We start from the raw sequence: 15,395 nt of genomic DNA on the forward strand, positions 1-15,395 counted from the left end.
AGGATACTTTGATGAATCGAAAGTTCACTGAAAAGCATTTTCTTGAAATAGAAATCTTTTGCAGCATTATACATTTCTTTACTGTCACGTTTGATCAAGTTTGCTGAACACAAGGTTTTTTTTTTAATGTTACACTACTATTCATAAGTTTGGAGTTAGGTTTAAAAAAGGGGACAAATGTATACCTGTACGTGTTCAGGAAGGACAAAATTATAATATTGCAAATGTTTTCTATTCCAGTAAAATGCTGTTCAGTGAACTTTGAACTCATCAAAGAATCATGAACCCTTCCACAAAAATATGAAAGCAGCAAAAACTGTCCAACATCAGTTAATAACATTATTGCAGAATCGTTATAAACAATTAAACATGTCAAATTTAAGCAGTTAATAAGCATATAAGAATGATTTCTGAAGGTTCATTGACGCTTAAAATAATGCTGAAACCTCATTGTTTGTTGCCACCTAGTCGATTAATTTATTTTCTTTATATGAAAGAAAACTTTCCAACACTTTAATCAGCATCTTTTATTTTCAAAACAGCCTGCATTATAGGCTATAAAAAAATAAACACAATCTTTCAAAAACAGTGACGTGCAGGAGAATTTAATCTAGTCCTGTGCCAGGCTTAACATACTGGGCTTCGACTGGACTCAGTTATCCAACTACTCTCTGAATCACTAGACTGAACCATTTCTCCATCATTTGATTATAAAACACACATTTGGCAGTATCACAATTTACAAGTGATTTCCCCAGAACGAAGACTTCAAATCAGTACCATTCAGTGACAAACCACAGGCTGGGAAAGAATAAAAAACAGGTGCAGGTCACTCCCAATTTAGTGAATGTAGCTACAATCAGGCCCAATATACTGCTGTGCAAACGCAAATCACAACTGCTATTTTTCTTTCATTATATTTAAACACAAAATCAAGTTTCTTTTGACTATGATTTTTCTTGTAACAGATTGGCTCAACGATCTCCCAGTGCTTCGAATATTAAAACAGAACAAAATTCAACCCCAAAATCCTTCGAAGTCATTTTCTCAGTTCCAGCGTTGAAGTTCCTGTGTTTTGTCATTAGGGCAGGGTGAAGTGGTCAATACTGAACGAGGTAATCTAGCTACATAGGTCTGTAACAGTCCTGAAATAACACATTTGACTATTATATTTATATTGAGATATTGTTACGCTGAAATATGAATGATAGAGAAACATCTACCCGTACCTGCACATTACTGATCAGCACAACTTTATGCATTACAAAATACTTATTTAAATTAAACCACTTGAAAAGCATCTTTGAAAGCTTCATTTTTTTTGCAGTCAAGAGATAATTCACCCAAAAATGAAGATTCGGATATTAACTCACACGGAACCAAAACAGTTTGGTTCCCAACAATCTGAGGATGAATAAATATGAAAAATGTAATTTTTGGGTGAACTGAAAGAAAGAAAACGCACATTATACCTCGTCTTAACATTCAAAAATTGCAAATAGATAAGAATAAGTAACAAAGGCAGAGACTAAAAAAGAGATGTGCGATACAGCAACTCTGAACAATGCAGACAGAGCACAGGAGACTCAACATTTGATCAGAATGGTAAATAAAAGTCTTTGAAGTTGAAAGTAGCCGATGATCAGCCGTCTCTCTTAGGAAACCTTTATTATCTTTTAATTTTAAGGTCCATCAAAGTTTGTACTATAATATTCTTTAAAAAGTGTATTTTGAACTGAGCTGACTGAACAGCTTCTGATGTCAATTAAAACAGTCGAAGAGATCAATAAAAATCTTAACCTGACCATCTTGTATACATGTGATTTCAGAGAGTCATAAAATCTGATGCACTTTAGACTGAAACAAGCAGTTGTCACATAAATTACAGCATAAATATGAACAAACTTGAAAAATGTACACTACTGTGGTACCAACAGTTGGAGATCTTTGAGTCTCAGAGCTCAAAAAAAAAGGTCCGATGTGCCGTTTTTACCAGTTTTTTCCCCCTTTGGAAAGCGAAGTGGTTCAGCGACAGGGCTCGATGCAGCAGAAGCCCAGTTTGGCTCAGAAACGAGGTTTACAGTGAACCCACAGAAGCAGACGAGTGCGTCAGATGGGTGTGTTGGGAAGGTGACCGTTTGAGCTGTTCAGCATGCTGTTGCTCGGCATGATGGGAGATTTGCCGTTATGTGCCTGAGCGCTGTGGGACTGTCCGTTAGGAGCTTGCCCGTTCTGCTTTTCCAACCGAGGCGAGTGTCCTCTGAGAGACTCTCTCTCCTGGGGCGTCGCACTTCCGCCCTTCTCTGCGTCCCTGCGAGAGGAAGGAGTTTGCGGGACAGTCCTGCTATGACAAAAATGCCCGAATCTGTGAAAAGCGATGGTTAGCAAGGCGCTGATGCACAGAGCTAACAGAACGGACACCACTACTAGCTCCTGAAAGTAGCTGGGCTTGTCCGTTTGCGGGTGGGTTTCACCAGACTCTTGGTTTTCCGTGCCAAGCGAGCGAGTAAAGCTCCTGCTGTGAGTGGAGGAGGCTGGTGAATCTTTGGGTGTGTCTGTAGGATCCACTTCTTCGTCTGGTTTAGTCCTGGGCTCTGTTTGTGTAGGTGTGATGAGTCTGGTAGTGAAGATGGAGGTTTTAATTCCCGCTTCGGTGGACGGGGTGCTGTGTGGGAGGTTCGGGGTGGCTGGTGGGACGGTGGGGCTGCTCTTCTGCTTGACGTGGTAGACGCCCAGTGTCTGGGTGTAGCCGTTCTCCTCAGACTGGCACAGGTAAGGTCCCAGGGTGGACGGGGTCGCCACAAAGCTGAGGCCGCCGTCGTCCGACTGAATGTAGATTTTGGGCGAGAGCTGGCTGTTGAGACGCGCCCAGTAGCGTTTGGCGAGGTGTGATGCTCCCGGACACTGCAGGTGCACTACTTCGTTTAGAGACACGGACACCACTTCACCTGGAGGACACACGGTCGAGGAGGTCAGGGGTCAGCATACATACCACACCAAGACAGCAACACAGGCATGCAGTTAAACCAGCACTATGATCAGCACATCAATAAGAAGTCGTGGTCTAATGGTTAGAGAATCGGACTCCCAATCGAAAGGTTGTGAGTTCGAGTCCCGGGCCGGCAGGAATTGTAGGTGGGGGGAGTGCATGTACAGTTCTCTCTCCACCTTCAATACCACGACTTAGGTGCCCTTGAGCAAGGCATCGAACCCCCAACTGCTCCCCGGGCGCCGCAGCATAAATGGCTGCCCACTGCTCCGGGTGTGTGCTCACAGTGTGTGTGTGTGTGTTCACTGCTCTGTGTGTGTGCACTCTGGATGGGTTAAACGCAGAGCACAAATTCTGAGTATGGGTCACCATACTTGGCTGAATGTCACTTCACTTTTTTTTTTTTTCACTAAAGGCTTTTTTTATGAATTTTCCAAAATAAAAGTCAAGGTCACAAACAGTGTTGGGGGAAATGCATTTGAGTTATGAATCAGACTGCCTTTTTAAGTAAATAGTAAAGTAACATTACTTTAATGACAAAATATCAACTAAGTTTTTCCAAATGAGTAATGCCAGTTACTGTTTTCCCATTTATTCACTGACAGCTCTCCTGTCCCAATGTTTCAAGAAATGGGGAATAAGTGCAGAGGCGCTTCCTTCAGACTGAGGATTATTCATTTCACTTTTGGTATGAAAGGGCCTTTACAGTTGCCAAAAATATAACCTTGGGGTTCTTTCTTATTAAAAACAAATGAGCAAACCAAGCCCAGGTGACAAAAAGTAACGCACCAAATTACTTTAAATAAATAGTGAGTTTTTAAATGGAGTACGCAATATTGTAATGCATTACTTTTAAAAGTAACTTCATATCTTAATTGATCTTAATTATGCTACCACTCAGTATGGGCTGGCTAGTTTGGGACAAAATGTTGGTTTGCAGTTTCTGATAAATTTTATTAACCATATTAATTTTATAAATAATTTTAACGGTTAAACACTATAAAACCTGCTTGAAAATTAAAATAATTCTGTGGATGTCACAAGGTCATGAAAATTATATATTTTTGACTTCTACTGAACTAGCCAAGAATAAGATTGCAAATGCAATTAATTATATGTCATATATGATTACTATATAGAAACTATTACTATATAGTACATATAAAAATTATTAACCATGAGACTTGTGGATCAGAAATCATTTATATATGTATATACAGATGCCTAAACATTATATACTTATAATATTATATAATATACTAAACATTATATACATGACCTGCACTCACCTGAAAGGGTTCGGGACTGGGCTGAACGTGACCTGGGGGTCACATATGTACACTGTGCTGACACATTTCCCTCATCTACATCCTGGACACTTTGAAGAGGAGTGAAAAAAGACATTAAAAACGGTTCTGAACGTGTTTTTTTGATGTAACCTAATGAGTGCAAATGCTGAAATCTTAGGTATGAAATCTTATTTCGGTATGAATATGTTTGGCTGTGGTGATACTTACAGATGGTTGTGAGTGTGTATGTCTGTGCAGAGCTTCATCCCAGGGTCCCAGCCACAGAAGGGGTCTCTGGCTAACACACACTCAGCACAGCTCCAGTAGTATGAACAGTTGGACATGGGCACTGAAATGACTCCCTCTGAAGAGCCTATCAGCACTGCACCCTGAACAGAGACAAACACTCACACTCAACTCTTCACACTCTTTCTTGCAGATTCACAAGTAAATTAAACTACTAAGTGAGGATGAAGCTGTAACTAGGAGCACTTTTTATATTATAGATGCTCATTTAAAAATAAACAGTCAGTGAAAAGGTACACAGCTCTCAGAAAATCTGTGCTTTCACGGTTGATGGCCTTCTATAGCTATACCAGTCTAAGAGTCTTAACATGAGGCATGTCTGGGGTCATTCCTTTAGCTTCCAAACAAAGGTCTAAGCAAATAAACACCACACTAGCAAACCTCTTGCAGATCAAATTCAGTTTCTGAGGAAAAGTGACTGCTGAGGCCAGTGAACCCAGGCCTGCATGCTACAGCGGCTGGGTCAGTAACACACAACCCATTTGAACACTGCACACTTTCCGTTTCTTTATCAAACAATCCACAGAATTAAAAACTGAATAAAGACATGTCCAAATGTCTGTCACGAGGAGCTGGCCTGTAATTGGCTGAGCAGTGTGATGGGAGTGGTCTAACACACCATCGGTGTCTCACCAGTGACTGTGATATTTAAACCAGATGTCAACATTAGCACCAAAGGGGACATAACCAAGGAACCTGATTTAATGTGTGATTGTGTCAGAGTCTGAAATGGATTAAATACAGACACACACACACACACAGATGTTGATCTCTGAAGTGATGGTACCTTTGAGACTGACAGCATGAGGTTTTTGACCGGCTGAGGTTGATCAAACACTTGTATCTCCTCAATGATGTGAGCTCCGTTCTTCAAGAGCACAGCTTTGTGCAGGAAGCCCGACTCTACAGGGAACACAGTAAAGGTGATATAAGGGGAAAACATCCATGAGGGGATAACTAAGAAGCATTACAAAAAATTAAAAATGATTTACCCGTGAGCAGGTAAAGCAGAGTGTAATCTCTGCCGCGTGCTCCACGGACTCTCTGAGCTGCAATGTTACTGTAGCTCTTATCAGGTGACACCAATGTCAGGCCCTGATTGACGGGTTGAACACTTTTATCAGCCAGGAAGTTGTCCTTAACAAAGCGGAGAGTGTTGTCCGACGCATTATGGAGGCCACACTGCAGAGATAAACAGCAATGATTTGAACAGTTAGGTTTAAGTGCATAAGAAAACAGAACCAGAGAATCAGAGAATATCATGTCAAACATACAACATGAACAGTAATAATCTTAAAATCCTGACATCTTAAAATTTTTATTACTTTTTTTTTTAATGTAATTTATTCCTGTGATGCAAAGACTGATTTTTCAGAATCATTACTATATCACCTTCAGAAATCATTCTAATAAGCTGATTTGCTGATATATCTGAAATACATTGTAAAATGTCTTTAGTATCACTTTTGATCAATTGAATGCATCCTTGCTGAATAAATGTATTAATTTCTGACATTTGAGCAGAATATAATATAACATCGTAAGGGTCCTCTCAGGACACTCGTGACACTAACCTCTCCAGGACTGGCTATTTGCTCCTGTACCCGTGTGCTCCATTTTAAAGTGTCCCGATTCAGAACCTTGTAATGTCCAGTGAACACCTTTTTAATGTCTTTGAGGCTGAAAGCACACACGGCTGAGCGACCCAAGTTAACTTGCCTAAAAAAAAAAAAAGCTAATTATAAAATAAATCCACACCAGTTTCAAATATGGAAAAAGCAACACCTTTCAGAGTAATTATTTCAATTATGTTTCCTCACCACTGAGAAGTGAAAATCCCATAGAATAGAGTTTCGTCCTCAGACGTGCCCTCTGGTGGTGAAAGGGTGACAATGTCCTGCAGGATGTTGTATGGCAGCTCTTGGCCAGCTTGACAGAGCAGCTGAGCCTTGGCAAAGGTGGTCCAGCGTTTTTGCAGAGTACGCTGGCCTCCCACATCACTCTAAAAACAGATTTACACCTCCTTTAGAATGACATTTTAATAAAAGCAACAAATCTTTCATTTGAATTTGATGGCTGATAACATGCTTGCAACAACAAGTTGACTAACACAAGAAATGCATCTAAAACAATTCTTACGGTGCAAACTTGGGCAATACGAGACACTGTTAACTTGTCAATGAAGTCGTATTCTCTTCCAGTCTCACTGAAGAAGAAATAAACCTTCTCCTCACTGGGAACATACGTGGAGCGGATGAATGTAGGATCTGGAATAGTGTAGTGAATAGAAAACAGTGTACGTTATGAGTAGACAGTAAAGCAAAATCAGAATTAGTTAAATCTAACTCTCTTTGCTTTTGTGGCAGCAGAAACACCACCAAAAAAAAATGTTTCTTACCTTCTAACCAGCCAAGTGTATCATCCAGTTTCACATCTACATGACTGCCTTCGCTCAAGTGGCGTGAAATCACCGGCCGAGTTCCCCTGTAGTCTGCCACTGTTCCGGTGTACAGTTCTCCATCTGAAACACACAAAGAAACATTATATTGTGCTAAATCACATACAAACATCCTTCATTAATAATCTTAGTCATTAGGATCTAGCAAAATGTATTAACCATTTGTGGTTGTGAATATTCATATTTGCTAAATTTTGGATACTAATACACTTCCAGCCTCACATTTTTGCCTCACAAAGTCAGTGACAAACATCACACACACACACACACACACACACACACACACACACACGCACACACACACACACACACACACACACACGCACACACACACACACACTAAAGTTTTAAATTCCACATAGCAAGGGTTTAAGGTAATATTAGGCCAAATAATCATGCATGTGTGGACATTTTGAAAATCAGATCAACTGAGGTTCATGCATGGCTGTAGGTCTGTCTGATGGAGAGGTAAATGTGAAGTGAACCTTCTCAGACCTCATGTCTAGAGTCATATGTCGGCAATCCAAAGATAGGTAGATCAACACTAGGATTTAAGAGCAAGAGGATTAATGGTGTCTGTTCACTGGGGGAAATCTGCCCCTCTCTCTCTCTCTCTCTCTCTCGTTCATTCTACTCTTCTTTGTGGCACACCTTTTTCAACCTTTTTCACACCACACATAACTAACCTGTGAGAGCAGCATCAGCAGGACTGCAACACTTGGGTTATGTTGCACTACAACAGTGACACTTACTGACACTTACATTTTTCCTTTTGTTGGGTAATTTCACTCTCCAATTCTGTACTAAAATTCTTTAAATGTTAATTAAATTAAATTTGTTTTGGAATTTCTTGTGATTACCCAGCATGCACTCACTTTTATAAAATTAAGTTGATGAAATGTCAAATCAAAAACATGTCAAGTATGGAGTTCCACAGGGCTCAGTATTTGGACCTTTACTTTTCTCTCTGTATACGTTTCCCTTGGGCAGAGATAATCAGGAAACATGGCAATAGTTACCACTGTTACGTATGTAACACTCTGCTTTATATTTTCAAACCTGGGCCAATTTAACAGATTATATTTGTGCTTTCAAAGACTAGTAATTTCCTTCTTTCCAAGTCTATCAAAAAATATATTTGTTATTGGACCAAAAATCTCTGAACATAAGACATTAGAATATAAACAAAGCTCTATTCATTTATAATGCAAGTTTGTTGTATAAGTCTGTTGTATAAATATCTAGTTCAGTTATGAAATTCTAGATGTCATTTAATAGATGATTCAAATGCAATCTGCTAGCAATAGCACTACACATCACAAGCTGATTGCTCTCTGCTTATTCTGTAGCTTATATACAGCATATATAGTCTGCCAAAACCAAATACATTAACACTGTCATATCCAGTAACATGCTAAAACTGACAGAAATGTGTTTATAGTGATGTGTTTTCACAGGCTCAGCACTGAAACATAACTTCCAGCAATGCTTCTCCTACACAACACTAATGCTGCTCATGTGAGCAGTGTGAATGCTGACTGAAGCAGGCTCTTACCCACAGTTATGGCAGTGTTCCTCTGGTACGGGTCATAAGGACAGCGGCCTCTGCCTTCTTCTGGCTTACCACTGGGGCCTGTAGCCATGGATAATGTCTTTGAATTCTGTAGAGGTGAGCACATAAAGCATATGTGCATTAAAACACTGATCACAACTTGAATTAGACTAGGAGAAGGTTCACAACACATTTTCAGCACCACTGATTTGTTCTGAAGACACACTGAGAAAATCAATCCAATCCTTCACAGGCTGTGGGGGTTTTATTCAGAAAGCTTTCTATTCAGCATGCACATCTCCCACAAGACACGCACACACACAGATCTTCTTCCTCTCACACTCATGAAAGCACAGAATGAGGAAGAGGCACTAAGACAGTGTTCGCATGACAGGATCGCAAAATGCTCAGTGGCATGTGAAGGACAGTTACGCAGGTTTCCAACTTTAAAGTGAACTGAAAACCACCTAAGTCGTAAACTAATCAAATCTTACTTTAAAAAGTTGTGCAAGGGGACACTACATGAACTTGTGCCCTTAGACAGTATAGCAGGTTTCCACTATCTCAAATAAATTGTTGCTATTTGCCCCCTAGTGCCAAACACACAGAACTTTTAAACTGATTTTGAAGCAGCTGTTAAGTTTTAAAATAAATTAATAATGAATGCATCAAAACAATGCATTTTTTTACTCTGTACTCAAAAGTCTTAATAAGAGCACATCATATGCGGTCTGGTGGTTGCATACAGTTTAGCCACAAGTTTAAATATTTTTACACAATGGAAGCTCTAGTTTACATATGAAAAGCTCTAATGTAAATATGAAAATCCTGCATATAATTAGAACTCTATGCAGCTTTTGTACCACTGGAAATGGAAATGCATGACTTTCAGTCTATCATTTGTTGCAAACCAAGAAAAAGGGGGTTTAACAGGAGTAAACCAAGGGCAAAAATAACAGTGGAAAGATGGATGCTGTCTGTCTTACGATGTAGATGCAGCGGGGGCTGAAGGCAAACGTTCCACAAGCGTACATGTGGGTGGAGTTCAGCACTTGCAAAACCCTCACGAAGTTATGACAATCCATCTGAGGGTGGAAAGGGGGTTCGGTTAAACACCAGCTTAAGAAGACAGATACTTTGTTAAGTTAAACATAAGGGTCAAAAAGGTCAGATCGTTTAGCAGTGAGAGCGGATGGTTTTTCCCATACCTTCATTTTGCCTTTCATGGCACAGTCAGCGAGATCTTTTTCTGACGGAGACCAGTCCAGCTAAAATTTGGGTGTGAAAAATGGATCAGATTCATCACATGGGTATATCAAAGCTGATATTTAGTTGTTTAAAATCTTATTAAAATGCTGCAAGAAAACATTAACTACAAAATATATACATATAAATAAGTGCAAACTCATACGCATATTAAATCACTTTAATTTTCAGAGAACACTGATTACTTAAAACAAATAAAAGTTAACAAATAAAACTTATATAACACAAAATATATCTATTTCAGTGAGAAAAAAAGCTAATATTTATAGACAAAATTATTTTTAGCTTAATCTATTCAAGCGAAAATGTTTGAAAGATCTTGCTGAATGATATGACCATTTTTAAGTCACATGTCACAAAAGAGTTTTATTGTTTATATAAAATATTGTATAAATTAAAACACTATTGTCTCTGACATGAATGGGTTGTTATGCAACACAAATAATAATTTGCTGTGAAAGCTGTTACTATATTATAAAATAGGAGACCGCTTGAATGCTGCATTGACCAAACAGCATGTTTATGTTTAATTATGTTGGTTTCCATTACACTGATTTGGTTATTGGTTATACCTAGTCCTAAAGCAGAACTTCACTGACCTTCTCCTTCATGGTCATCGGATCAGTCTGACTGACATCAATTGAAAGAATGGCATCACGAGCGCCGATGAATAAAGTGCCCTCGTCACCGCTAAGCAACAGCGTGGTGGTGTTGTAAACATCAGGGTTTGTGAAGACATTGAGGGAGCGACCTGGACTACCTGTGACGCAGCAGAAAAGAAAATTAGCTATTAAAGAGCAGAAACATAATTGGAAACATAATGGCAAATTACAGTCTTATTGTATAGTTACCACTAATTACCAATGCAAGAGTAGTATTTTCCAGAATAACAAAATATAAAATCATATTTAGTAATTGACAAAGACATTTAAGTTAATATTTGGGATCATTAAAGTGATAGTTCACCCAAAAATGAAAATTCTGTCATTATTTACTCACCGTCACATCTGTAAGGCTTACTTTTATCAATAATTTATAAAACTAAGGATGTTACATGGACTATTTTAACAATGTACTAATTTTCTGGATCCTAAATGTAGTTGTTGTGTTGCTGTCTGTCCAGGGTCAGAAAGCTCTCGGATTTCATCAAAAAAAAATTTAATTTCAGTTCTGAAGATCTTACGGGTTTGGAACGACATGAGGGTGAGTAATTAATGACAGAGTTTTTGGGGGTTAAGGGATGGAATGCATATTATGTGAATAATTTAACAATTAAAAAAATATCTTTTTTTCCTATTTAACCATCCATCATAAAGCCTGATTTTCCAAAAGCCATTATTATTTTATTCTGAGGTGTTAAGTTGATGAAATGTCAAATCAAAAACATGTCAAGTGTGGAGTTCCACAGGGCTCAGTATTTGGACCTTTACTTTTCTCTCTGTATACGTTTCCCTTGGGCAGAGATAATCAGGAAACATGGCAATAGTTACCACTGTTAAGTATTTAACACCCTGCTTTATATTTTCAAACCTGAGTCAAGTTAACAGATTATATTTGTGCTTTCAAAGACTAGTAATTTCCTTCTAAAACACAGATAATTCTTCATCATGATGTGAACAGATCACAAGTGTATTGAGTTGAATGGGTGAATCTTATCTAAAGTACTGCAGCTATGACTACAGGAGTCTATAACAGCAGTAGTACCATTACAGCACTGCAAGCTAAACAGCTATGTTTGGTACATATACAATGACTTTACTCCTGGATTAAGACATTTTCCCAAGCATATTAAATACCAGTAGATGTAAACTATGACAAGAGTCACATGAATTTTGTCAAAACTACTGGTTTCTTAAGAAGTAGCCATCAGATTCTCATATGTACTATAAACAAACACTGAGCTGCTCAGCAGTAATGAGAGACACTGAGATCAAATTATTGACAGCAGGGGCAGCCAAGCCTCCACAGCAAAAACTGATTATTAATTGTGGCAAAAGACAAAAACCCAGTTCTCATGATAATGATGCAATGCTTCTGTGCGAATTTGAGTCCGCAGGTTTTCTGATGAAGAGATTAGTTTATCAAACAACTTGATGCGTCAAATATAGGCTGATTTTACATTTCAGGGTTTGAGGTTTGTGCTATGAGAAAGAATATTAGTGGTAGACTACTTATGAAATGTGAAAAAAAAAAAATCTTGATTATGGTTTTGTTTCAGCATAGTTACTGTTTTGGATGCACCTAATCAATAATAATAAAATAATAATAATAATAATAATAAAATCTTTCTTTAAACCTCAAGTTATAATTCAACAGGAAGTCTATCTCCCCAGATGAAAGACACTGTAATTTTGAAAGTCAATTCGTGAAGCGTGCAAAGAGAACTACAACTTCCTGTTCATTCTTTATAGACAACATAGAGTCATAAACGTATGGTGCGCTTTTGCTTGACTTTTATTAGACTTACACTGCAGCAGTGGGTTTTTTCCCCCAAGTGGCTGGTTCACCTCAAGTTTGATGTTTGTACATTTAAATGTGGTTTGTACTGTTTTCTCGAGCCTCAAACCTGCCATAGCAGCCAATAACTGGTTTCTATAACGTGATCTTCCCCTGAAAACCACATCTCAGTTCAATCAGGTTCAGTCTAGACTAAGATAAGATGGCTAAAGCTGAAATGCCTCAGCAGACGTGCGACTAACCACATGCAAAAACAAGCATGCATTCAGGCAGTGATGCTATGTGTTAAACAAGAAGGATTGAAAAGTCTCTTATATTAACCAAGGCTGCGTTTGTTTTAAGAAAATACAGTAAACCAGTAGTATTGTGAAATATTATTACCATTTAAAATAACTGTTTGAATTTTTTTTTTTATGTAATCTATTCCTATGATCAAAGCTGAATTTTTCTTCAGTGTCACATTATCTTTCAGAAATCATTCTTATATGCTGATGTGATGCTCAAGAAACATTTCTCATCAATGTTGAACATCAGTTGTGCTACTTTATATATTTTTTTAGGTGGAAACCTCAATATATATATATATATATGATGAATAGAACGTTTATTAAAATGTTCCTTTCGAAACATGTTTCGAAACATGCAAAACAGTAACGCCAACTCTCAATTTAGTTTCATTTTAACTGTTCACATGGAACTTTGTTCATATTTAAATCACGATAATCGTATGTTGTTAAGTAGACAAAATAAATAGGCAGTGGTTCGTGAAGAGACGATGTACAGACCTCAGAATAAACAGCTATGTGTTATGTAATTCTCAAGAACTGAAACTGTAAGCGGTTTAGTAAACAATGTCAACCTAAATATCATATCTATAAATGATGTCTTAAAAGATAAGTGGGTAAAATCTACATCTACAAAAAAAGTGACTGCTTCTCTGTTAGCATCAGTAAATATGTCAGCTCTTGAACAGGAAACGTGCTCGGGTCAAATATGAGCATAGTTCAATACCTAAACTGAAAACAAAAAACCACAGCGTTAGAGAGGAAATAATAAGAGAAAATAAGGAGAAAATGTTGCTTTTCCAATGTCTTAATACCTCTATGCGTTAAATTAATGAATAAATAACAAATGTAAAATTTGATTGCATCTTTTATGAAATGGCTGAAGAATGTTTTTTATAAAATCTTATCCACATTTATATTATATTATCCAAATATATACATATATATATTTTTTTTTTTATTCCTTAAATGTGACTTCAACTTCAAGCTAAACATCCATCTGAAAATACTGTACATATTATTAATGTAATTGGTCATTTCAATACATTTCACACCAATTAATTCTGATTTGATTAAAGGTCTGCCATCTTTAGCAGCAAAAACAATTAAATAAATGGACATCACAACTCTGTGGATCCAATAAACTCATTGCACCCACAAATTGGGAAAGAAGGGGGGTGGAAGTGGTGTTACGCAACTATTTCAGATCTGAAAAGCTCCTGCCAATGTTTGCAGAAACACACAGCGCTATCCGGGCCTTCGCAGAGCGTTCAGAAAAGCGCCGACAGCAAGGATAGTGAGGTCATACAGGAAACAAGCAAGCTTATTAACTTCGAAGTCACATTAAAATCAACACATTCCTGCCCTAGCCGCAGCTCTTATTCTGCCGAGGACATGTGAACGCCTTCCCCGCTCGCTGTCATGACCCTGAGATGAAAACACTGGGCTCCGTGGGGAGGCTAATCCTAAAGCTGAGCCGCAGCATACCAGCTGTCTTCTCCAAACAGAGCTCGGAGCGAGAAGAAGAACGTCAGCACTGCTTTACCTCCTCCACCCAACCAGTATTCACACGACACATGACGACTTCTGTGGAACTGGAGCTCCACAGAAATCTCCTCACAATCCACACCTCCTGACCCTGTGTCAAAAGCTTCGTAACGGGTTTAAAACCACTGATTTTCAGGAAATTACAATCTGCTTAAAAACAAATGATACATTAGAAGGGTTATTAAAAAAAAAAGAGATACGGTCTTCTAAACTGTTTAATGTTCTGGTCACAAAAGGGGGGAAAGGAAGAGAAATTTCCAAGTAAATCTTGGCTCATTGGCAGCACGTGATGGCGAATTACACCGAACTAAAGTCCTGTAATTCCTCGTATCAGCTGCTCTCTTCTTTGTAACGGTTGTAAAGAAATGTGGATGTGACAGTCAGCACACGGCTGAGAAATGACGCATTCGCTCAGTGCAAACCAGTTCATTCATAATGACCCAAAACATTAAAACCTCCTTGACCCAGTGTAATGCAGAAGTACTTTGTCTTGACTCAAAGAAATGTCAATGTGACCAAGCAGAGGTTGCAGGATTGGAAGTGTGCTTGACTACCCACTGTGTCTGTACCTCTGTACCTTTCTTTAGCAAAACTTACTTTGTCTTTTAAGATAAGTTTATTTTACTATAAATTATTTGGTCACGCTTTACTATAACATCCAACTGTGCACAATTAACTAACAACCTTTGCCATGGTAAACTCCTAATTTGTAGCTCATTAATAGTTAGTAAGGTAGTTGAGTTTAGGTATGGGGTCGGGTTAAGGGATCTAATAGTCATACAGAATAGGACATTAGTTTGTGCTTTATAAGTATTAATATACAGCCAATATGCTAGTAATATGTATGCTAATAAGATAGTGAGAATCGGTCACTAAACCAAATTATTTTGAAACTTTCAAACTAATTACCAATTATTTTGAAACTTTTAGTTCAGAACTTTTAGATCACTTTCACCACAACAAAAACAAAAAAGACCATTTATTATAACAAAGTATCCAAAATTACTTCTATCAACATACAAAGAAAGCATGAAAAACAGTAAAAAAAAAAAAAAAAAAAATTATCACTGTTATAAATAACACGAATCTTCATAAAAAATGAATCAAATCTGAATTCAGATTCTAAAAGTGGCATATATGAACCCTAAACATTGCAATTGAAGTGTGCTGATTACGTAGGAGTTCAGAACCAAAGACACGGCAATGATTAAATCGGAGCTACATCAGCATTATCGTCATTTCTTGA

The 15,395-nt window shown here is 37.9% G+C and overlaps 2 protein-coding genes across 4 annotated transcripts in view; one reads left to right on the forward strand and one right to left on the reverse strand.

The window, feature by feature from the left end:
• The window catches only part of LOC132144884 (uncharacterized), a 199,482-nt gene that overhangs the window by 109,190 nt on the left and 74,897 nt on the right, over nucleotides 1-15,395 (forward strand). The window lies entirely within an intron of this gene.
• sema4ab (sema domain, immunoglobulin domain (Ig), transmembrane domain (TM) and short cytoplasmic domain, (semaphorin) 4Ab) overlaps nucleotides 1,494-15,395 on the reverse strand; it is a 34,841-nt gene continuing 20,939 nt past the window's right edge. For all 3 annotated transcript variants that reach the window (XM_059556759.1, XM_059556758.1, XM_059556757.1), the window contains 14 exons: nucleotides 10,460-10,620; nucleotides 9,803-9,862; nucleotides 9,581-9,679; nucleotides 8,598-8,703; nucleotides 6,983-7,105; nucleotides 6,724-6,851; nucleotides 6,405-6,586; nucleotides 6,159-6,303; nucleotides 5,577-5,766; nucleotides 5,372-5,487; nucleotides 4,507-4,667; nucleotides 4,279-4,367; nucleotides 1,587-2,948; nucleotides 1,494-1,528 (listed from right to left, as the gene is read on the reverse strand). In XM_059556759.1, the coding sequence (XP_059412742.1) occupies nucleotides 2,110-2,948; nucleotides 4,279-4,367; nucleotides 4,507-4,667; nucleotides 5,372-5,487; nucleotides 5,577-5,766; nucleotides 6,159-6,303; nucleotides 6,405-6,586; nucleotides 6,724-6,851; nucleotides 6,983-7,105; nucleotides 8,598-8,703; nucleotides 9,581-9,679; nucleotides 9,803-9,862; nucleotides 10,460-10,620 (2,399 nt within the window). In that variant the 3' untranslated portion in view covers nucleotides 1,494-1,528; nucleotides 1,587-2,109. The remainder of the gene's footprint in view (nucleotides 1,529-1,586; nucleotides 2,949-4,278; nucleotides 4,368-4,506; nucleotides 4,668-5,371; nucleotides 5,488-5,576; nucleotides 5,767-6,158; nucleotides 6,304-6,404; nucleotides 6,587-6,723; nucleotides 6,852-6,982; nucleotides 7,106-8,597; nucleotides 8,704-9,580; nucleotides 9,680-9,802; nucleotides 9,863-10,459; nucleotides 10,621-15,395) is intronic.

Source organism: Carassius carassius, chromosome 8 (assembly GCF_963082965.1).
Source record: "Carassius carassius chromosome 8, fCarCar2.1, whole genome shotgun sequence".
NCBI classification, from domain to species: Eukaryota; Metazoa; Chordata; class Actinopteri; order Cypriniformes; family Cyprinidae; genus Carassius; species Carassius carassius.